Source organism: Spermophilus citellus (genome assembly GCF_964194105.1).
Source record: "Spermophilus citellus genome assembly, chromosome: 18".
In the NCBI taxonomy this organism is placed as follows: domain Eukaryota; kingdom Metazoa; phylum Chordata; class Mammalia; order Rodentia; family Sciuridae; genus Spermophilus; species Spermophilus citellus.
In genome coordinates this window covers 34607977-34631685 of record NC_138200.1, presented here as the reverse complement: position 1 = coordinate 34631685, position 23709 = coordinate 34607977, and the positions used below count along the sequence as shown (strand labels likewise).

At 40.1% G+C, this 23709-nt stretch overlaps 1 protein-coding gene across 2 annotated transcripts in view; it reads right to left on the bottom strand.

Annotated features, from left to right (window-relative positions):
• Positions 1-20087: 20087 nt before the first annotated feature.
• PHKB (phosphorylase kinase regulatory subunit beta) overlaps positions 20088-23709 on the bottom strand; it is a 223515-nt gene continuing 219893 nt past the window's right edge. The window contains exons 30-31 of one of the 2 annotated variants that reach the window (XM_081273845.1): positions 21695-21835; positions 20088-21086 (exon numbers count right to left, since the gene is read on the bottom strand). In XM_081273845.1, coding sequence (XP_081129971.1) covers positions 20949-21086; positions 21695-21835 — 279 coding nt within the window. In that variant the 3' untranslated portion in view covers positions 20088-20948. The remainder of the gene's footprint in view (positions 21087-21694; positions 21836-23709) is intronic. The other variant, XM_081273844.1, reaches the window with a different exon arrangement.

Below are 23709 nucleotides of genomic sequence, written 5' to 3'. Positions count from 1 at the left end.
ATAAACCGAGGCTTGGGGAAATGAAGTGGGGAATCATCTTCTCCTCTTCCCCCATCATTTACAAGTGAGACAGGCATGGCCTGGAAAGAGTAACTCATTCCTTCCTGTAGGTTTGCACAACCAAGGTCAGAGATGAAATTCGAACGGGAACCTACACTGATTAGAGGAACAAAACTCTTTCAATAGGAAGTTAAATGCCGGAATGTGCTTGGATTAATGGGAATTTCCTTTATTGAAGTTATGAAAAAAAGGTACTGCTTTTCTTACAATTGCAACAGCTCACGAGAATCTTTCAAAGTCCTCCGCAGACCTAGGAGTCTACAAGCCTTAAAAATAACAATTAAAATAGTCAGGTAGACTCTGGACAACAGATACAATGTGATGAAAAGTAGGTGAGTCCTCTTAGAATTCAGCTGGGTTGAAATTTTACTGCAGCTCTTGGAGGGACCTCAAGCAGCTTTAAGCCGAGAAATGAGTATCCAATGTGCAAGGAGCCCTTCTGAGCACCCAGAGTTGTAATAAAAACCCACCAGAGGGGCATACAGAGGAAACGATGCAGCAGAGTGGGGACCACCTCTGGCGAGTATCACTTTCATAGAGCAAGCCACTGAGCTAAGCATTGTTTTCTCTATTGTTTTCTTTCTAAACAGAGAGGAACATCGGAGAAAGAGACAATGTGATGTGTTTGTGCATTCTTTTCCTACACCTCTTCAGAATTTAGCTGGAAATAGGTAAATTAATAGAGAAACTAGAACATGCTCATAAAAACAGATGCGTTGACAGATCTAAAAGTTGTAACATGGAAAAAGGAAATAAACATTCTTTGGTGTCTGCAGCATCACCATGTCCATATGCCCAGGGATGTGATACTTCCAAAGCACCTTTGCTCTGCTTCTGGACCAGAGAGGCTGTATGGCTGAGCATTAGCACAGAGCTAATGTGTTGCAGAGTACAAACTTGAGACTTTCCCAAGACACAGTTTTAGGAAGCGTGGACTTTATTCTATAAACAGTGAAGAGTCAAAAAAAAAAGTTTCTGAGTAGAAGAGGAGCTTGATTGGATACGACAGGTCTAGACTAAAAAGGCAAAACTCAGATTTGAAAAGCTTTCAAGGTTAAGAGGTAAGGAAGAGAGGTGATAAAAGTGGAAAGAGGAAAAGGAGAAAACTACCCATGGAAAGGAGGAGAAACTACCTACTTTAGATGGCTGGTATGACTGATCTGGGTAAGTGTATTTCTATGGCATGGGACCACTGGGCATGCGTTTCTCAAGAGTCTTCTGGAGAGGATGGCTTGGGGTCAAAGGGCTTGAGGTAAGGAAGGTATGCCTGCCTGTAGGGAACTGCATGAAGTCTTTCTGGAAGGAGAGGCACTGGAAGCTCTCAACCCCTGGCAAAACACCTCTTGCTTTGTTTCTAGTTGGGAGAGAAGCCCATAACCAGAGAGAATTTTTTTTTTTTTTTTTTAACCACAGACTCCAAATACTCCTGGGAAATGAAGAGAAAGGGGTATATGTTTTGCTGCTCTATCTCCTTAGTCCTTGTCCTTTCCCTTTCCTTTGTTCCATCTCCTCATCTGGAGATCCTGTTTAGCCTCCAAAGCCACTTTGCTGATTACCTGAAAAACAGGAAGTGTCCTGTCTTGCTCCTGTGGAACTATCATGAAAGCACTTTGATTGATTAACCATTTTTTAAAGTGCAGATGGACTTTAGAATCATCAGTCCTATTACCCAGCTCTACCTACTCCTGGACTTCACTCAATGCTAACACCATGCCCTACTTTCTCCATCTATCACAAGTGTAAAAGCGGTTTAAAGATCCATTTCCTCCTCCCGTCCCCACCCATTATTATAACTTTGGTTCTAGCTGTCAAGAAACGTTACTAAAGAAAAGAGTGCTATAATTCAGTATTAGCTTACCAAAAAACACTAGTGGGAGTTGAAATCACAAGTAGGCAAGAATAAAAGAGAGCCAAAATTCATCATGAAGTCATTTTCACCTCCCACACTCCGAGATGACCCAGACAATAACCCTCATTTGTGAAGAACATAAAGATTTGCTCCTGTACATCCTAGCAAAAACACTGTGATGGTTGGTTGCTGCTATTTTTTTAAGTGTCAGAATTTTCACTCCTCCTCTCGAAAAGAGCAATACACTTTAGAAATGCTCCCATCTCTTATCTTCAATCAGCAGAAAAATTTATAATTTAGCTCAGTTTGAGCAAATGATGTTTGGACTGGATTCCAAAAGTAGATGACGTGGATAATTGGCAATTCTCTGCCTTTAAGGACCGTGACAAATGTTGCAGGAGAGCCTTGGCCAGCACTTGGAGAAGAGGTCTCTTGGAATCCCTTAGAGGCCAGCCCGAGCCCTGATGGAAGACACAGAGGAAAGCAGCAATTGGAGGAGGCTGGCTGACTTCAGGCACCCAGCAGTCAGTGGCAGTAGTACTAAAGGTAGAAAGTGAAGTCTGCAAACGTGGTGGCCAACTCATCTTAATTAAGGCCAGAGCCTCTTTAATAAAACAAAATGGCACTTGAGTTCAGAAATCTAATCTAAGTTGTCACCCTCAATTGGAAAAAATGGAGGTCAATGGCTATATCCGCAGCTAACAGCACAAAGGATTTTTAGTTGCCTTTTCTTAAAGCTTGTCTCGAATGAAAAAGCCAAATAGCTAACTGGAGCCAAGAGAGGCAGTTTACTGAGTAACAGTGACTTGGGAACCTGGCCTAGAAACTGCACAGAACTCCATCAGGTTTGGCCTGAGCTGCAACTGTCCTCCTTTGTTTCTGACTCTGTGATGAGTCCCCATACCAAGATGCTTATGTAGACCATCCCCCCATACACACCCCTTAAAATCCTCCCATGTCTTCCCAATTACTGATGGCCAAACCTGTGGCACAGGCCTGCAGGGTTCCCACCTGCTGTCTCTCCTTTTCTGCCCTTAAAACTCACGTCTACCCAGTTGGTTTGGTTCACACCAGCTCGGTAGCTCTGGGCTTCTTTCTTCTCCAGACCTTTGCAGTTGGGTAGTTCTCTTTCTGGATCATTCTTCTCTCAAAGCATGGCCGGTTCCTTCCTCTCACTGAGTTCAAATATTACCTGCTCACGGAAGCTTTCTGGACCCACTTCATGTAGAATATCCCTTGCTTCCTCCACTACTATCTAATTGCTACTTTTTTTTTTTTTTTTTTTGCTTGCTCTGTGTGTGTGTTCAGCCTCTGACATTGCCTTATTTCTTTAGTTTCTTATTGCCTTGTCTCTCCAGGCTAGAATATAAGCTTTGTGGTAATAGAGACCTTGCCCGTCTTTTTACCTCTGGCTCCTCAGCATCTGTAACAGGGCTCAGTCAGTATTTCTGAGTGAGTGAATGAATGAATTTGTTAATAGATTCACTGCCACAAATAATTTAAATTCTAGAAATAAATCTTTAAAAGTCTTACAGCCATCAGGTGAGTATATGTGGGAATGTGACAATCTGGGTGGGTTTTAGAGAGAATTCTGCATGCATTTGGATCATAGCCACTGCTGAACCTGCAGCCACCCTGTGCCCCCAGCTGTTACTTGACAGAAGTAATTTGTAGAAAGTCATATAGAAAAACCAGGGGTCTTAGTTTTTACTCCCCAGAGCTATCTATATGCACTCATGGATATTTTTACCTACAGATGCATCCTGTAGCCAGCTCCATTAATATTGTACATAAACAAGCAACAAGGGCCATCAGTTGAAAGTCTTTAAAGTCTCATGCAGTCTGTGCACAGGCAGTAGTTTCAAAGCCAGAGTGATGCCTCTGCTTGGGAAAGAGGAGTCTGCCTTAAAAGAGAATGGAATCAGACCCTCCACTCACCTGCCCTCTTACATATCTATTTAGATATTGCCTTCGGCTTTCACACACCCAGGGAAGATGAAGATAAGGCAGCTTTCCCAGTTAGGATGCTTGCTGGAGCATGTTTTACTTCATCTTGATTCATTGATCTGAAAAGGAAAATAGAAGGAGATGGAACCAAAGGGGCCAAACACGTTGACTATGTTTGGTTCTCCTTAGAGCAATTCTAAAACAAACAAAGGTCAGCCAGGCACAGTGGCTTATGCCTGCAATTCCAGAGACTCTGGAGGCTGAGGCAGGAGGATCACCAAATTTGAAGCTAACCTCAGCAATTTAGTGAGACCTTCAGCAGCTTAGTAAGACCCTACCTCAAAATAAAAAATGAAAATGGCTGAGCACCCCTGGGTTCAATCCCCAGTACCTAAATAAACAAATAAATATCAGTGCTTTGTAGAAACAAGGGGACCGGATCAGGCTGAATTCTCTCCTGTGGCTCCCACCATGACTAACTAACTGATTTCTGTTGGTTACAGAATTTCATCAGTGGTGACACAGCTGTGGAGCCAAGCCAAACAACAAAGGAACTGTTCAGGGATGTAAAATAATCATAATGGCAATCATAATTCAGCTATCCACTTGCCACTGCTCATTTTCTTTCCTGGGAATTGCAGGTAATGACTCTGTGGAATGAAGCTGTGCGCAGACCTCTGATTATTGCCTCCGCATGAAGACTGACACTTGGTATCATTTGGCTGTTATCTGTAGGTGGAGAACTGGCCTGCTGATGCAGGAGGAAAGCTTTCAAAGGGAGGAAATTCCAGGGCTCAGTGCAGCTTGAAACCTCTAGACTGCACTGCCTCCCTCTGCAGCATGACAGAGGTCCAAGGGCATTTACATAAAAAGCATTAAAATAATAGGGTGGAATGCATCAAAGCCAACCTTTCCCCCCAAAATCTAAGAAAACACAAAGCATTTACAAGGCCAGACCTGCTCAGAAGGGCAGCCTTGTCCTTGTCCTCTTCATCAACATTCAGCCAATATTTAAGTAAAGATCATGTACAGGGCACAAAGTTGGGTACTAGGTATCCAGTGATAAAGGTAGACAGGTTCCCGCCTCTACTGGTCTTTTCCTCTAGAGGAAGGCTGTCTCTCCTTTGTTTTTAAGATTGCTTTGTTGAGATATAATTCTCATACTATATAATTCACTCATTTCAAGTTTACAATTCATTGACTTTTAATATATTCGTGGATTTGTTCAACTGTGACCACAATCAATTTTTAGAATATTTTTTGTTATCCTAAAAGGTAAGGTTTTAAGGAGCTCATCCTTTAAGTCAATTATTGAGTTACAATTGTGATCACCACTTCTACTTCTCACAAATGAGGCATGCAGCATGAGGAGCTCTGGTAAAGAGAGAGTCAGGTAAAGAGAGAAGGAGGTGGAGAAACATCCAGTCAGAGGCTCTGTGGGAAAACTGAGGAACCACGAAAAGGATTTTGAATGGTATCTTCAAACAATTGATGTTCTATTGTTATAAGGGTTAGGTATGGTGGTGCATCCCTATAATCCCAGCAACTGGGGAGGCTGAGGCAGGAGGATCTCAAGTTCAAGGCCAGCCTAAGCACAATTTGGTGAGATTCTGTCTCAAAATTTTTAAAAAGGGAAGTGGGGTGGGGATGTAGCTCAGTGATAGAGTACAGGGAAGAAGAAGAAGGAGAAGGAGAAGGAGAATTAAAAAGCATCTTGTCTACCTGTCCTTACTCCCCATAATAGTTAGATTTACATTTCAAAAGGCTACCTCCAGTTAATGGTTGAAGAATGGATTGGAAGAAGGCAAGGGTGGTGACAGGAGATCATCACAGAAGCCCAGGTAGGAAATAGTAGTGGCAGAAATCAGGATGGTAGAGTGGAAATGAGACCAGGCAGTTGATTCAAGATGTTTTAGGGGGCTGGGGTTATAGCTCAGCGGTAGAGCACTTGCCTCACACATGTGAGGCACTGGGTTCCATCCTTAGCACCACAAACAAATAAATAAAATAAAATAAAGATAAGCTAAATATGTATGTGTGTGTGTATATCTTTTTATCCTCAGCACCACATAAAAATAGATAAAATAAAATAAAGATCATATATATATATATATATATACACACACACACACATATATATACATACATATATATATATATATATATTTTTTTTTTTTTTATATATATAAAAAGATGTGTTAGGGACAGAATCAAAAGACCTGTGGTAGTGATATCCCCCAAATTCAATGCCTCCACAGCTCAATATGTGAGTGATGGGATGAAAACTGAAATAAAAGCAGAATTTTTAGAATTAGGAAAGAGATTATCATGAGCTCAATTTTGGACATATTGACAATGAAGTGCTATTGAACGAGCTGTCAAACAGGTACTGAATCTGGGTCTGATGTCGGCGGCAAGATCTGGGCTGAAGAGATAAATGTAGGAATCGATGTCATATAATAGGCATTTAGCTACTGATGTCGTGAGAGAAGGTGAGAACATCCAGCAGGATTCTGCAGAGCAGAGAAGGGGACTTGGGCCAAGCCAAGGAGAAATCCAGCTTTATGACTGTAGGATGCACTGGTAAAAGAAGCTGAGGAAGACCTGCCAGAGAGGAAGAGAGAAACCAGGAAAATACGGTGACCTGGAAGCCAAGGTAAGATGGTGTTTTAGGGAGAGAGGGGCTATTTGTTTAAATACTGCTGAGAAATGAGGCCTAAAAGAATGTCCTTTGCACTTGGTGACATGAAAACCATTAATGACCTTAGGAAGAGTCGTTTCAGTGAGAGAGCAGGTGGTGGAAAAAAAATAACAGAACATGTGCAGCCAGTCTTGTGAGAAATCTGGCAGGAAGTGGCAGGAGAAAAATGATGTGGATGAAGGGCCATGTGAGGTGAAGGAAGAAGGCTTGTTTTAAGATAGGAGAGGAATATGCAAATTTTAATGCTGGTAAGAAGGAGCTAGTGAAGAGTAGAGAAGAGGAGATGATGGATGGACAAGGTACCTAAGAAACTGGTGAGATGGCAGCCCAGCTGCAGGGGTGGCCTTGGTTGGAAGGGAAATCTGCTTCCACCTCGTGGAGCCCAAGGCAATCTTTGGAGTCGGCTATTGCCAGGGGTGAACCCGTGCCACACTGGTAGCAGGGGACATCCTCAAAACGCCTCACTGAGCATGGTTGCTTTTCCTAACACCGCTAGGGGTGGGTAGGAGGTTTTCTCCTTGTTCCCACCAAACACAGCTGCCTCTCTGTTTCTGTCTCTTATTAAACACATGTTTAGCAAACAGGAAATGAGAGGCATCCAGGAACCTCCAAGAGGGAGAATGCACTTGTACTTCCTGCTTAAGTAGTTTTCCTTGCACATCTGACACCTCACTTTATACTTCACACATCAGAATGCCCTTTCTTCATACCCCCTGATCCTCTGAGTTCAGATTTTCTGTCTTTCACTGTCTCAGGATGGTAATAAGTAGCCAAGACCCATGGCCACGTCTCAGGCCAATTGAGTAACAATAAACAGCAAAATGCAGGTCAGAAGGATCATATCCTTTTGGAGAGGTGGTGCTGGGGTCGCTCCAAGACATCATTTTCCCAAAGGCAACAAGATAGCCTCTAAAATGAACAGTGATAACAGAGGGAGCAGCTGCTGCCTGGCTCCCTGCCCCTTCTGTTCTGTAGAACTCGACAAGACTCAAGCCTGAAATGCAAGGGAGGCAGCTGCCCATCCCTCCCATCCCTACCCACCACTGGGCCCACTCTGTGCAGCACTAGCCACAGTTCAAGTGAAACGACTGTTAGTGCAGCTCCAGGGTGGTGGTGGGGGGGTAAGGGTTGAGCTGAGCATTGTGTTGTGACTCTAGGTCTTTGAACTTAGGTCCCAGAGCAGAAACTCAGGGTTGTAAGGATCAAAAGGGATAATGCCTCTGAATGGTCATTTAGCAGGTCACTAACATTATGGTGATTTATTAATGTTGGAGGGATTTGGCCAAGATTCATATGGACCTCCTTTTTTTCTTCACACAGTGTTTAAAATTTAAATTATTTTAAACCCCACAAAATAGACTATAAGTGTGTGTGTGTGTGTGTGTGTGTATTATAAATACATATTTATATATATTTATATTTTGTGTGTGTGTATTATAAATACATATTTATATATATTTATATTTCCACTTATATAAATATAAAGAAATGATAAATATTTGAAGAGATAGATATGTTTAACCTGATGTAAATATACATATTTCTACATATATATATTTATTCCCCTACCACCATGAACACTGGGCTTGTGCTCTGGGGAACCTGCCCCACTGTGGCATCAGGGGAGTAGGTTAATGCACTGGAATTCGTGGAATGTGGGAGGAGAGTCACTTGATTAAATTAGGAGTCCCCCAGGTCCTCATAGTACAAGTGTCTTCCCTTGAGATCCTGATATGTACTAGGAAGACACTTGTCACTCAGAAGCAGAGATGCTATTGAAGATAGAGAGTTGTCATGGGCCTGGGATGGCCCCCAAACCCAGCCTCAAAGATCAATGAGTCAGGTCCCCCAGGCTGCTGAGGCTGCTGGCATATCCATTAGGGTCAGATCCCAGGAAGTGTGCAGAAGGGCTCTGAACCAGGTCACCCTAGGGCCCCCCAGATGCTGCCAGGAGTTGCCTTTGGTAAGAGGGCAACAGGCTGGGGTGGGGTCCTTTCAAGCCACACGGGCTCCAGAGGCAGCAAAGAAGGTTGAAGGGGAAAGTGCAAGGTCCCAGGTGGGGTGGGGAGCTGGAAGGCCAGAAGGAACATGAGGACAGGGAAGGGCCTGCCAGGCCTGGGGGTGGAGGGAGGTTTGGTGGCCTGAGGGCAAGCCAGAGAAGCTAATGTTCTGGTGCAGTATGTGGGGGTGGTCAGGGACCACCAGGTCCTCAGTAGGGTTGTGAATGAAGTGGCTTTGTGTCACTGTAGGGGCAGCAGCCCTGGAGGTAGAACTTGTGGCTGAGTTCCATCTTGTACTTGGGGTGGCAGTTGGACTGGCATCGGTTACCCAGGTCACGGGCAAACTGGCATCTAGCCCCAGAGTGGCAGTGTCCATCTCTGAGAGGGTCTCAGCTCCGTCTCGTTGCCCTACATAGTAGTGTAGGTTACAGGAGGCAAGGTGGGCAAGGGTGACTGCTCAGAGCCCATGTGGGGAGCCAGGGGTGCAAAGCCAGGGGTGAAGGCACTCAGTAACAGCTACAGCCCTCCACCAAGCCAGTGGAGTGGCCAGGTGAGCAGGAGGTGACCCCAGACAGGGTGGAGTCAAATAAGTTCAAGCTCCAGAGTCAGTTCTTCTGTGGTCAAGTGACAGTCAAGGGCTTAGCAAAAATAAATAATGAATGAATGAATGAATGAATGAATGAATGAATGAATGAATGAGCAAGCAAGCAAGCAGTGAGATCCATGGGAGCACAGGTGGCCATAAAGGTGGACCAAAAGTCAGAGTACTCAAGTCAGGCTTTCATGTGGACTTCTGATGGGTGTAATGAGGTGGGCCAAAAGCTTGTACGGTCACTCTTCTTAACAGCATCATGGACATATTAAAGACAGGCTCCCATATGTACAACAATACAATGCCTGTGTGTGGTTAAAACTTCACTTTATACATGTGTAATGGGACAACGTCTATGCAGATCTGTCCTCTTATGCCAAGAAAACTTCAATAATTACCTAGCATGTATTAAAGTGGTATTATGATTTTCAGTGCTCTCTCATTTATTGCCCCATTTTTCTTCACAATGGCCCTCTGAGGTGTGCTGGGGTAGCTACTGGTTTTCCTCATACATCTGATGATGAAGAGGAGCTAAGAGGGACCCAGGAAGGAGCATCGATTTCCTCCAGCTCATGATAAGGCAAAGGTGAATGAAGGCTGAATTTTGTTGCAACTAATACTGCACACTGCTGCCCTGGGTTTCTTCTTAAAGAATCCAAGACACATTTCACTGATGTGATGTATTTTAACCAAACAGCTGCCAACTGAACTCCTATCAGGGATATGGGGCGCTGGGCCAAAAGAAGAAGGGATTCTGTGGGTATCATCCTCCTCCTCCACAACAGAGAAAATTAATGACACCATCTTTGATGCATTTGAGAGAACCACTTAACTAACCGCTGACTCTGCTAGTTCTAGTTATTTACTTCCCTGTTCAATAGAAGTTGAAAAATCACCTGTATTATTAATTTGCGTAAAATCTTCCAGCTTCAGAATGTGACTCCAAAGCTATTTTTACAAAGTTGAAATTCTCAGCTTTTGCTTTCAAATGACTAAAGTCATTCATCAGCTGTTCTCATAAACGTCAAGTTTACAATTTTTTTCCCTTCCATTTTCTAGATGAGATAAACTTGTACAGGCTTACTGAATTTCTCCAGCTGCACAGTCATATGTAAAACTACCCAAACAGCCCTTAGTCCCTTTCCTATTTTTGGATATAATTTTCAATTATGTCTTCCCTTGAGCAAATCCCCATTTATATTATTTATTGTTCACTCCCCTAGCCTTTTAAAAAATCAATCAGCAAGCATTTATTTAGCTTCTGCTTACATGTTCATTTGTAGTGGGTACTGGATGGAGACACCCAATTTACTGAGCCTTTATTGAGTCCTGGGCCTCAGAAGTCTTATGAAGTCACCTAAAGAAAAATTTGACCTTATGAAATAATGAAAGCACTAGTAGGTCACCGGAAGTCTATTATTGCATAGGATAATCATGGCATTCTTGGGCATATCAAGATAGAGATTGGGAGAACTTCAAGAGTCCTGGATGATTAGAGGACACAGGATGGAGAGACTGAGTGAGAGACAAGGACAGAAAGTGAACTTCAGACCACATCTGTGTCTTTGTTTTGAGGATCATGAATAGCCTGGGCTGAATCACAGAGGCAGACAACAGGCAGCCATTGAAGGTTCATTTACAAAATGAACAGTGTTTGTCGACGTTCTATTCTGTGGTGGTGAACACAGGAGCACTGATAGCAAGATTTGAGTCCTAAAAATGGATGGGCAGAGGGTATAGCATCTAGCAATGGGACATATCTGTTGGCAACAGAAAGTGAGCTTCTCATGTTTTGCCAGTGGAGAAGCCCAGGAAAAACAAAGAAACCCAAAAGACTACTTAGGATATGAGAGAGAATGGGGAGAAGCATATTAATTCGCAGCAATCTCAGTGTGGAAGCAGTTCTGCAGTTCAATTATGATTTCCTTTAAGTATTCTAGAGTCACCAGGATGGCATCATTTCTCTCCTAAGGCAAAGAAAATATCTTTACAAACCAGTCTAAATCACTTTTCTTTTTGATGGGATCTGGGAAGGGGAGGGACAGAGAGGTGGTGCAGTATATCTTGGACTCTAATGTGAAAAGGTGCCCTCTCCATGGAAGATGTTCATTTGGGTACTTGACCTCCAGGTTCAAAAGAACCATTTTGAATGCATACAACCCTCTGTCCTTCCAGGGCCTGGCTGTAGTCCCTGCTACCTCCCTCCCTTGACTCTCAGGGATTTCAGCTCCCTGTAGCTCCTCTTTGGGATCCAAGACAAGGTCCTGATTATGGCATACAAACTGCGTGGACCAAACCAATCCAGGGTTTGTTTTGAAACGATGGCTCTTTCAGGGTAGGAAGAGATATTTACAAGCCTTATTGTTCCTGTCAATCAAATGTTCCATGCTCACGGGAATCATGGCCCTGGGAAGAACTTACCCAAGAGACAACACCCCAAGAGAAAACCAAACCTCCTGGGTTTTAGGGAGAGATATCCTTAATTGAGCTGGCAGAACTCTGTTAAGAGGGAGGGAGAATGCAATGGAGCAGAAGCTGAGCCACAGGAATGGAAGACAGCTTCCATTCTGCCAGGTTTACACAAGGGGGATTCTCCCTCCACTGAGGACACTATCTCAGAATTACTTTCGGTTGGCAATTAAGAAAAGAAGAATAATGTAGGTGGTTTAAAATAACCATTGGTTTAAGACCATTATTTTTTACCATTATTAGATGATTAAGAAAGATAAGGCAAGTTAATGTAAGTTCAGAGCCCAGATCTGACATGATACAGAACTTGGTTTAAGCACTGGCCTTGTGCTGGCTGTTTAACCTCTCAGCTACAGAGTTTCCTCTTTTTAAAAATGGGAGTAATACTAGTGTTTTCCTCACCAAACTGGTGTTGTGTCTAAATGAGATAAATTATGCCAAGAGCTTAGCAGTGGGGGAGCTCAAACTCCTGATGGATCACGGTGTAGACTCCCCGGCAAGTCTATAGCCAGGCTCTGGGCCCCAACCCTGGCAACATTCTCTGAGTCCCTGGTTCTGTGGGTTTTCAGTCTCCCCTGGGGGCAGCAGACATCCTTTCTCCTGGGCTGAGAGCTGAGTCTCACACCATGTTTTCTTTGTCCCATTTGGGATTTTTGTGATTACAGTCAGACAGGTAAGCAAATCCCACTCCCAGTGTGGGGAACTTTATTCCAGTTCAAGCCATATATCAAATGAGCAGTTACAGAGGAATAAGGCACTTTGGGTCCTGGCAGTGGGAATAGAAAGGAGATGGCAGATTCCAAAGACAGAAGTAATAAGACAATGGGACTTGACAATTGATGAAGAGGGCCATTAAATATGACCGTAGGTTTGGGGATAATAGGATGCCATAGAGAAGAGATGTTGAAGTCTGAGTGCAGAACTGTCTATACTATACCAGGAGGAAAAAAGCATGTTCTACATAATTTGCACAAGAAAGATGCTTGATAAATGATAGTGGGACAGATAAGCAGAAATTTCCATTGGGCAAACAGAGATAAAGGCTAGATATATATACATGCATATAAATCTGTGTGTGTGTGTGTGTGTGTGTATGAGAGAGAAAGAGGGAGAGGGAGATGGAGACCGTTTTTTGTGTGTATTTAGGAGTTACCAGAATAGAAGTGGTATTTAAGACAAGAGAATGGAGGACTTCTTTGAGTGACAGATACATGGGAGTGGAATGTTTAAAGAAAAGGGATGTCCCACAGCTACATAAGTGGAAGATGAATTGATAAAATGATAGAGTTGGAAGGTACCTTGGCAAAAACGTAACGGATCTCATTAACTTGAAAGATAAAGAAACAAAGGTTCAGAGAGCGTCAGTGATTTGTCAAGTAGCCCACAACATTCAGAAAATGGGAGATTTGGGGTCTAAACTCAAGTTCTCAGACTCTCAGTTTTGTCCTTTCCAACAGTTATAAGCTGGAGATCAGGAAATGGCTATGTGTAAGGTGAATGTTAATTAACATTGGCCAACAGGATGAAATTGGCAATTGTGAACCTTTAAATTGGGATAAAATAAACTTATGAGCCAAGGAATCATAAATACTTAAAGAGTGTATAGGTTTTGTCCTTTAACATAGGTCAATACACACACACACACACACACACAAAATGAAACCAGAAAAATATCAAATTACATGGAATCTCTTTAGTTAAGGGTAGATTAATGATTTCAAAGGCTGGACAATCATTCCTCTAATTTTTTTTTTCAGGATAAGGAAGTGGCAGAACAAAATCAGATTCAAAACATTTTTTTTCTGCTTGGGTTCATCCTGCTTTCTTTTCAACTTAGAATCTTGCATGAAGTTGACCAGAAGAAAAACAATTTGTGCTGTCAAATTTCTGGGCCGTATGCTCTGCTTTCATAATTTTCGATGTCTCTATCTAAAAACAATTGATTCTGAAGAGTCAGAAACGTGTGTTGCATGAAAGATTTGTGATTACAGCAGCCACTCTCAAGCTCAAAAAAACAAACACTTCTCTAAATGATCCAAACCCCTTCTGAACCCATCATCTTTACTGGTGGCTCAGTTGGTATTTGTACCCAAATTGCCACTTAAACTTGCCCCTTTGATTCACTGTACTGATCACACAAGATTGGAGTTAATTATCCACCTCACGTTGTATTTCTCTCCCAAATACTAGAACATGGTAGGGTGGATGCTTGATGGAGAGTGACTGATGTTATTGAGTTTTTTCATTCTCATTTTATTGTAGGCTCAAAAAGAAAGTAAAATACACTCGTGCTGTGAACTTTTGAGCTTCTCGGCTATCCTTCAATGCTTCCCGCAAGATGGAACAGGGACCTGTCTTTTCTGTCAGCTATATTTCAGGTAATCGTTTTGAGAGGAAAGAGGAGGATTAAAAACCTGGCTTTAGAGCAAATGTGCTTCTCTCAAGGCTTCAAGTTTCCCAGCTTCCTCATTTAGGGAAACTGCTCCCCTTGTCCTGGTTCTGCTGTCTCTAGCACCCTCCACATCACAGAGGCCCAGTGCTGTTGGAATGTAGCCAAGCACTAGCTCTCAACAGGGGATTTTCCCACACTACCTCAGATTTTCCAATCTGGAAAAATAGATGTGTTTATTTCTTGTCAAAAGTTTGAGGGTTTTCTAATATCTGTATATGTGTCATTAACATTTAAAGTTTTCTCTGTAGCTCTGGTGACTTTCTGAGCTCTAATTTTGTGATCTGGAATCTGACTGTTCATGCATTTACGATTTGGGAGACCTTGGGAAAGATGTATAAACTCTGTGCTTCAGTTTTCTTACATGTAAGATAGGACAATCGTTCCTACCTCATAAAATAGAACTAATATACATAAAGCGTTAACTGCTCAATAAATATAATCTATTATTATTCTCCATTCTTATTCAATTGAAATGCTAACTGGCTGCATAGCTATCTAACATTTTCTTCAAAAAGCCAGTTCTTGGTGACTATAGTTCAAAATAATGTATTGTATATATACTTGAAAATTGGTAAGGGGGTAGATCTTATATGTCTTCACCACACAAAAAATGAGGTGATGGCTATGTTAGTTGGTTTGATTTAATCACTTAACCATGCAGACACATATCAAAACATTATATTTTATACCATAAATATATACTTTTTATTTGTCAGTTATATCTTAATAAAACTGGGGATGTCTCATCTTGGATTTATTCTATTTTTCTATTATTAAGTTCATTAATTTCTATTTCACTTTATCACTTTCATTCTTTTTTAATGTTTTTTATTTTTGGTACTGGGGATTAAATACAGGGACATTTAACCACTGAGCTATACCCTCAGCCTGTTTTGTTTTTTATTTTGAGACAGGTCCTCATTAAGTTGCTGAGGCTGGTTTTGAACTTGCAATCCTTCTGTCTTAGCCTCCTGAGCCTCTGGTATTACAGGTGTGCACTACCGTGTCTGAAATTTCAGTTTTGGTTTCAATTTGGAAAGGAATTTCAAAATTTACAAAAGGCTTATTTTTTTTCTTTTCTATTTTGGTTATTACATGGAAGTTTATTTTCTTTTGTTTGACATAAGAAAATACAATCTGCACTATTCCTTATTTTGAAGAGCATGGAAGATTTTTTTTGGCACCTAAAATACATTTGGTTTGAAGAAATGTTTCAGAGGAAATAGAAGATCCAATCTGTTTGGATAGGCAATTAAATATTTATATATTAGTAATATTTTTACCATTCTCTGTGCCATTATTTATGCTTGTAGATATCATTTATTATATTTGTCTCTGATTTTATTTCTTTTTCCCTTTTCAGTTACTTGCTATACATATTTCCCCTATCATATTCCAATAACTTAAAATTGCTTTTGTATTTTACATTGTAAACTTTAAAAGCCTTTTCATTTACTTGCCTTAAAAAATTGACGTGTATATTGCCTTTTTGCTGTGAAAGAGAAATTATCTCACTTTCACTTCTTTCTCAGTCTCCTACTGAGTTGTCAATAAGCTCTAGGGCTTTGTCCCAGTCCATTTAGTTGTACCATTTAAAAAATCTGAAGTTTGTCTTCCAAGTCATTTAATATAATTTTATGTAATTAAATCTCACTTTTAATTTTATATTTCAATATGTTCATGATTCATAAATAGTTCTTGTATATTAAACCTTCTCCATTCCATACTCTTCACAATGATTCTCTTGGTTGTCTGGATTTAGTCAAATATTTTCAAGGAAGGTTCGCAGTTGTTATAATGCCTGAGTCCTTGCATATTTAAGAATTCTTCATTGGCCTTCAGAAAGGTTGGAATAAAACAAATCTTAGGTCATGTTTATTGTGCAACATTGAACTATGTGGAGAATTTGCATACCAGAAGATGACTTGTTTTTTTTGGCTTGAACTTCTCCAAGGTATGTTCCAATGTTACTTATTCTCATCAGTTCTTTTTTTGGGACATGATGTCTTCTCTTTACATGAAGATTTATTTCTTTATTTTTAGAGACTTTTTATCTTTTAATTTTTATCTGTGCTGATTGCAGCCTTCTCTACCTACCAGTTTTATGTTGGATCAACCTTGTCTACCCTCCCTTCCTTCCTTTCATTTGCGCTCACAGTGATTATATCACAGATAAAATATCAGAGGCTCTCTGCAACCATAGGCAACCTAATAACCTGTGCATGGAGTCACAAAGTAAGAAATTCAAAATAGGACCTGTATTTGGAGTTTAAATAATCTCTGCAAGGTAGAGGGATGTGGGGGCTGCAGGCAATATTACAGGAAGAATAAGTGATTTTTACAGGAGATGAATGGCATGGAGGATAGACCGCAATCTGCTGCTTCTGGGCTCTGGGTGTGATGTCAACTCTCCTTTTTCTTTTTGTGGGTCAATCTTCTGGAGGATCTGACCTTTAGGGAAATTTCAGAGAAAGCCCCTTCCTGCACTTCAGGAGGAATACAAGAGTGACACTTGAGTGGGGGAGGTCAAAGAGACCTAGGTTTTCCTTCAAAGCATTTAGCATGCCAAAGCATTATAGCACTTATTGCTACTGGCTACTCCATGTCCCCAAACCAACTAGAACAGAAGCTCCCCCAGGAGAGGAAATCTTTTTTCCCCCACCACTGTGCCAACACAATGTTTGGCATATATAGTCGATGTCAATAAGTACTTGATTGAACTCTCCCCATGTGTCTGAAATTCAGCTTTAACTGTATATATATTGCTTTTTGCTGTTTCTAATTTACGAAGCTTGTTTCCTTAGCTCTAGTTTCCTATCTTATTGTGCTGCCTTAGTTCTCTTTTTTTCATTGATTCCTTGTCTTTAATTTATTTTAGGGTATAGGTTATTGGTTGTGGAGGATATTCTACTTCCTAAAGTTTCTTTCAGAATGGGTTCTGTGTCTTTTTAGTTTTCTGTATTTTTTTTTTTTTACCCAGTTCACAGGCAGTTTGTTTGTTTCTCATGACGGCACAGCAGCTTTGTGTGTGCCAGCAAGTGTGATCTTCTGAACCTCTTCACACCCGTTCTGAACTCCTTGGTCCTCTCCTAGCTTCTTCCAGCTAAGTCCTTCCTTCTCAGGCAGTAAGACACAAGTGAGGAGTAAGCAGCCCCCAGAATGACAGAAAAGATCAAAAAGTACTAGTATAAGAACCAGGCTAGGGATATAGCTCAGTGGAAGTGTGCTCTGAAGCCCTGGGTTTGATGCCCAGCCCTGCAAAACAACAAAAGGAAACAAAAAACCCAACTGAGCAGATGGGATATGGGCTGATGGAAAGTCCTACATTCACTTGCCCTCTCCCACTGAGGAGTAAGGGCCCAAAGTCATTTATTTCACAGCTTCCTGTATAGCTAGGAGAAGAGCAGGGGCAACTTCTGGGGAGAGTGAAAAACAGTGGGGATGGGGGTGGGATTTAACCCTAAGGCTATTCATTTCTGTCACAAGTGAAAAACCAAAGTTGACTCTGGTGGAACAACCCATACTGTAAGGCACTGTCCTTGGAAATAGGATATATGCCGTTGACTAGGGCAGAGTGAATTCAGGTCTAGTAATTTTAAACACATTACAGGAATAAAGGGGGGAGAAGGGTAGTCATCAAATCCAGTTGTCACTGCCTGTAAAGCCCACCCTTGCATGTAACAAGACAGAGATAGGTCTGGAGAACAAGCTCTGAGATCATCTTACTGTTCAGCATAACTGGTTCTGGGGGATGCTGGTCACTCTTGCCCCTCTTTTGCCTTCCTTCCAGCTGAAAAGGCAAAATGCCCACTTCCAAAAGCCTTTCCTCTTCTTGAGCAGGAGCAGGAGCTTGGCAGTTGTGGTTTGTATACTACATAAGGGTGCCTGGAGAGAGTGCAGCTGAGGGTTGGAATCCAGCTTACTCCTCATATGTCCTGGTATGAGGTTCCATCTGCTCAAAGAGGACACTTTCCTTTGTGCTCACTGAAGCCTGTGTCTACAGGGCTGAGATGCCCAGAGAGGGTACCTTTCTCTTTTGGGCTGGCAGTAGTAGCCCTGCTAGAGAATAAAGTGGGATAGTGGTAAGTGGTGTGGGAAGAGCTTCCACTCTGGAGGGCCAGTTCCCACCTTCCCTCCCTGGATACTGACTCCACACACATCTGATTCTCTCCTGATGCATTAGGTGTTTCAGACTTTGCCTACTCACCCTGTTCTCACTCTTGGACAGCTTCTGGGAGGACAGAATACAGAAGTCATATGTTACCTCCAGGGGATCTTCTGTTTTCTTGCTGCTTTTCAGAGTTTACTGTATAAAGCTGTGCACTTCCTGTGTTTGAATGCTGCTGGTGTTTTTGCGGATCCTTTCTCCCCCATTTTTTATTTGTGTTTTTAGTTTGAGATAGAGGATTTTTATGATCTGTTTGCTACTACTGTTACTTCCAACCTTTCCTTGATTTAAGTGGGGTTCTCCGTGCTGCTATAATTGTTTTCAAAATGTGTTGATTCCTGTACTTTCATATGCCATCTATTTAATATGCATGCTCACAGGGAGTGAACAGCATGTGTGAATCTATTCTTTAATAGTTCTGGTGAAAAGTTACATGTATTCAGGTGCTCAACAAATGTTTATTGGTGTCCATAAGGCACTAACAAGCTTATCACATATCAAAGATGACAGCAAGATGATCCCATGTTCTGATTTTTAAAAACTGAAATATGACTTTTTAGACTTAAATAAAATGGCACGAAATCTGGAAACATCATGTTTCTTAAAATGATGCTCTGGAAATATACTTGAGTTTGTTATTCAGTCAGGAGTTTCCAACAGACGTTGCTTGTACAATAAACTTACACAGTGAATCTGCCATTTTGATAGAGGAAGCTTTAAATCAGATTTAAATCTTGTCATTCCTGGGTAAATGTGCTAATATTTTCAGTCAGTCTCTAGTGCAGCTGTTAAAACATTTGGGCTCTACAGACCAAATGGCACTTCTAAATTTCATATGAGTTTTGTGTTCTAATTCTTATTATTTTTTGCTTTTCTAATTAGAAAACAGATATTGGCTTCTGATTAGATGAACATCAAGATTTACTGATCCAAACATATCTTTCAGAACAATAAAATTTGAATTTCATGAAAGCACAAAGTTGATACATATGTTACAGATTCTGTATGCTTTCAGTAGCAGAGGAAAACATCAAAATTTTGCATATCTAACAGTTAAACAGGAAGCTAACGTTTGTTCAGGAAACATACATTTGCAAATGATGTTTGATTTCAATGAAGACAGCAGTCTTCTGGAAACTTTGCTCAGCTAATAAAAAAATTAATTCTTAATATACAACAGAGTTTATTTTCTTTCAAATGTCAACAAATATTAAATAATTCAAGGTCCCCCCCTCATTTCTTTCATTTCCAGTTTCTTCAGTTATGAAGTGTCAGACCTCAAATCTCTCTCTATGGGCTTCACGCTTTTGTGGGTTTTTTTTAATGCTTAAGTTTTGTAAACTAGCTTCATAATCCAGGACCATCTTTTCAAAAATTCTCTTAACATATTGGTCAATAATTTAATTCTCTTTGGCAAAGATGACAAAGATGTCATCCCCTTAAGATGTTCTACAGGTCAGATTTTATATCATTCTTTTCCATTTTGCCAACTAATGTATATGCAATTTCTTATGGCATACCTAGGCACTGCCTTAGGTATTGTACCTCAAAGTTATGAGAAATGTAACCAACTCTTCAGATTTTCCCATGTGCTCACATACCCGATTATTTGATATCTACTGACTTGTTACAAAAACTACCTGTCTTTTCTTAATCTTTTCAATATTCTACAAATGGGTTGCATTTTTGATGTGACAAATATGATTTCTCAGGAGAAAACATCTAAGACTGATCAGAAAAATCTCTTTGGGACCAGAGTTCAAATTGGCTGCTGTGTAACATTATGGAAGGAAATAAATTCATAAAATTTCAACACTTCTTTTTTTATTAATGTTTGAGTAAGTAAATTTGGTAGCAAAACATATGTAATAGGTACCAAAGATCCTTTTTCATTCCATATTGAAAGTGTTTAAATGAAGATATTCAGAAGTATTAAATTCAATATTGTGAACCTGAACAAAAAATGTGCCCAGATACACTCATTAATTCAGAAATAAAATTTAATGACTTTTACAAGGCTGATAATTTTAAATTTAACATACCTTTGAACAATCCTACACATGTTCTATTTTTAACAGAAGCTCATAGAAATGTTTGATAAAGTATAGATTTATTACATAATGTTTTAGTTCAAATATATTTGTTTCAGCACAAATATAAAACTAGTCATGTTTACAGAGTAAAAATTGTACAATAGCTCTGCATACTGAAATATTAATATGCAGTTGCTGAAAATCATGTGTCAGCTGGATATTTTTGCTTTATTGATGTGTATTAACATCTTTTTCTAACATGACAAGGCCACATAGGAAATGTTCACCATTCTTCCAGTACATTTTGATTCCCAGTAAGCAGTACTAGTTGGCAGATTCATTTTAATGGCAGGAAGGTGAGAATTCAGTTGAAAGAGCAAATTTTCATTTTGATGACCTATTTGATCATAAAACGTGCAGTGTTACAATTCATAACTATATCTATCGTCGAGCGAAGATATCATTATAGTTGGCATAATTATGAAAACTTTTCTCTCACTTGATTAAAATCATTTCATATCATTAGATTGGCAATGACATGCAAAGGTCAAGGGTATGGCAATCACCTCACCAGCACCATCAGGTCAGACATTAATCACTACCTTTATTGAGCTGCAACACAAAGCTTAACACACTTCCAAAAAGTTTTCTCAGTAGAGCCTTTTACACCTTCCTCACTAGCTAACTAGACACGAGTCGTCATTGCTTGGCTTGACTTCTCCTTCCAGCAGCAAATTCATTACAACCTTTGTCAAATAGCTGCATGTTCCTCTTTTTCCCAGGGGGGCAGTGTTGTAAAAGGAAGTCATGTCATCCTACAAAGGAAAACAGTAAGCAAGTTGTTTGATTTTTTTTTTTTTTATGTGTAAAGAGTTGACAGGTAAAATGAGTGTCAGCCTACAGGGAAAAATAAATTCACTGGAAGATTTCCTCATGGAAAATATGAGTTTCCCAAGCTTTTCTTTCATTTTCCTGAGGCATCTTCTCAGCATATAAAATAGATATTTTTAGTATTCTCTACTTTGCTGACAATTTTTATTTACTTAGGGAACTGTTTCACAGATGAGCATAAAATAGTAAACAGAGAACCTAGAAGGGACTAAATTAGGCACCAATGTACCCTGTTCTGCATTCCCATCTTCTTCAGAAATTTCATTTTATAGTCTTCTGGAATCAATGGCTCCTCCCTGGTAAAACACATTTAATTGTCAACTATATAAAGAAAATTTATCTCTTTTTTGTCAGAACTTCATAGCTGAATTGACTAATAGTTAAAAAGTAACACTAATTCCTCAAATAAGTCAGATTGCCTCTCAAGTATTTACATTCTGTGAATCTGTTTTGTAAATTAAAAGATTAGGGATATTTTAAAGAATTGAGACAATTAAAATAGTCTTCAAAAAGCTACTTTTTCTTTACTTACTTGTTTTTCAATTTCTTTTAGCCGACTCTCATCTTTTTGAAATTCATGAAATGCTTCTTTCACCAGTCTGTCTAGATCTACTTTGTCTTGAAATTCCAGCTCAGGGTTTCTTTCCAGTACAATGGATACAACCATTAGTAACTAGAAGAGGCAGACATTGAGAGCCAATTACATGAACCATAATAATGACCAAGTCTGGACATGTTTTCACTCTTTAATCAGACTGTTGGATGATTCTAGTATTCCATAGTGTATTCTGGATGATAAATCAGAGGCATAAAGATCACCTATAGATAGAATCTTCTTAATTTTGAAAATTAGTGTAGTTCTATTTGGAAACTGGAAATTTTTTTCATCATATGTATTGTTGTAGATATATATGTATAGTCACTTAAATAAATCTAATAACTTCTAAAAAAAATGATGTTCCTAACCTAGTACATAATATGAGGGGCTCTATTTACCAAAAGTATCTGACCTCTTTTGGGCCTTTGGGCATAAATCCTTGTTGGCAAGACATCAAAACAATGTCCAATGGAGCAGGGCTACCAGGGAAGAGGTGGCAGGGAACAAAGCCAGAGAAGGCAGATGGGTTCAATGAAGACTCTGGAACTAGGTTTGGGATCAGATGACTTAGAACCCCCTACCTGAAAATGAGATTAAGTCTGGGATGCTAGGGTAGTTTTTTAGGGGATGGCCATATGTATGTTTGAAATACAATATTTTTAAAAAATACACCTAACTGATTTTTTTAATGACATAATTTCTGTATCTCAGTTTAATGCATCACCCTATTGTTTGGTCATCCCAGACATTTATCTCAAGAAGTTATGTTCATTTTAAATGTCAAACTCTTAAAATTTGCAAAATTCTAATGAAAAAATCAGTATGCAGTGACTGTTAAAGACTTCCTGATGGCTTTTATGGTACATACTTGGTACAATGAACAGGAAACAGACCCCTTAATTCTCAACTTGGGAATCTTACCGAGTGTATTTTATCTAAATATTTCCTAAGCAGAACCTGAAAGGACCAAAGGAAACACTTTCAGTTAAAATCCAGGGTCACATGTAGAAGACTAATGAGGCAGGGCTTCAGCCAGGAGAATATGAAGTTTTGCTACAGTTCTAAAGGAAAATTTCTTCTGCAAAGGGAATGATGTGACTCTGATCAATAAGAAGGACCTCTTTGTCCACTGTGTGTCCCAGATGCTGGTATTATACATGGAAGGTTAAAGTCACAGCACAGGGAAGGCATTCACCCTTCTAATACTCCATCTTTTCCTGACCCTAGTCTCTACCTCATTCTTGTATGATATGGAACTGATTGCTAATACTGCTCCATATTCTAGGAGATTTCACATCCCATGCATTTAACACTATTATCAGTAAGACATATTACCTACCTTCAAGAAACACAAGTCCCAGAAAAAGAGACAAAATGAGGATGAACTACATATTAAATCCATCACTTGGGAGATTCACTATGTATTTGATATAATGTTTTAAGGTGACAAAAGAGCACATGTATGCACATGTGTGCACATGCCTATGTATTTTAGCATTTTACTTTATATGAAACAATGATGCTACTGCATACAATTACATATCTTCATTTCACAGAGACGTGTGGGAAGTTGTTCTTCAAAAGATTAACAGCATCAATCTCTTGTTCACGGGCATGGGGGGATGTTTTTGTTTTCTTTTCTATAATTTTCTGAACTATTAAAATTTTCTATCATAGTAATGTATTATTTTTGTAAATAGAAAAAAATTGAAAACAAAATGTATAGGAAAAGATGACTTCCTCTACTTCTTTTATGACGTTGCTGATATGCTTGCTGTTGGGCGGGGAGGTGCAGTTGAAAGGCTGGGCTACCAGTCTTTCCACCCTGAAAGAGCCAGAGGTGTTTTGTGTGCCTCAGCTTGGATCAAGGATGACCATCTTCTTGATTCCATGGAGAAGTGTGGAGTTAGGTGAGGAATGAAATCCTTGGTCTTTGGGCAGTTTTCCTA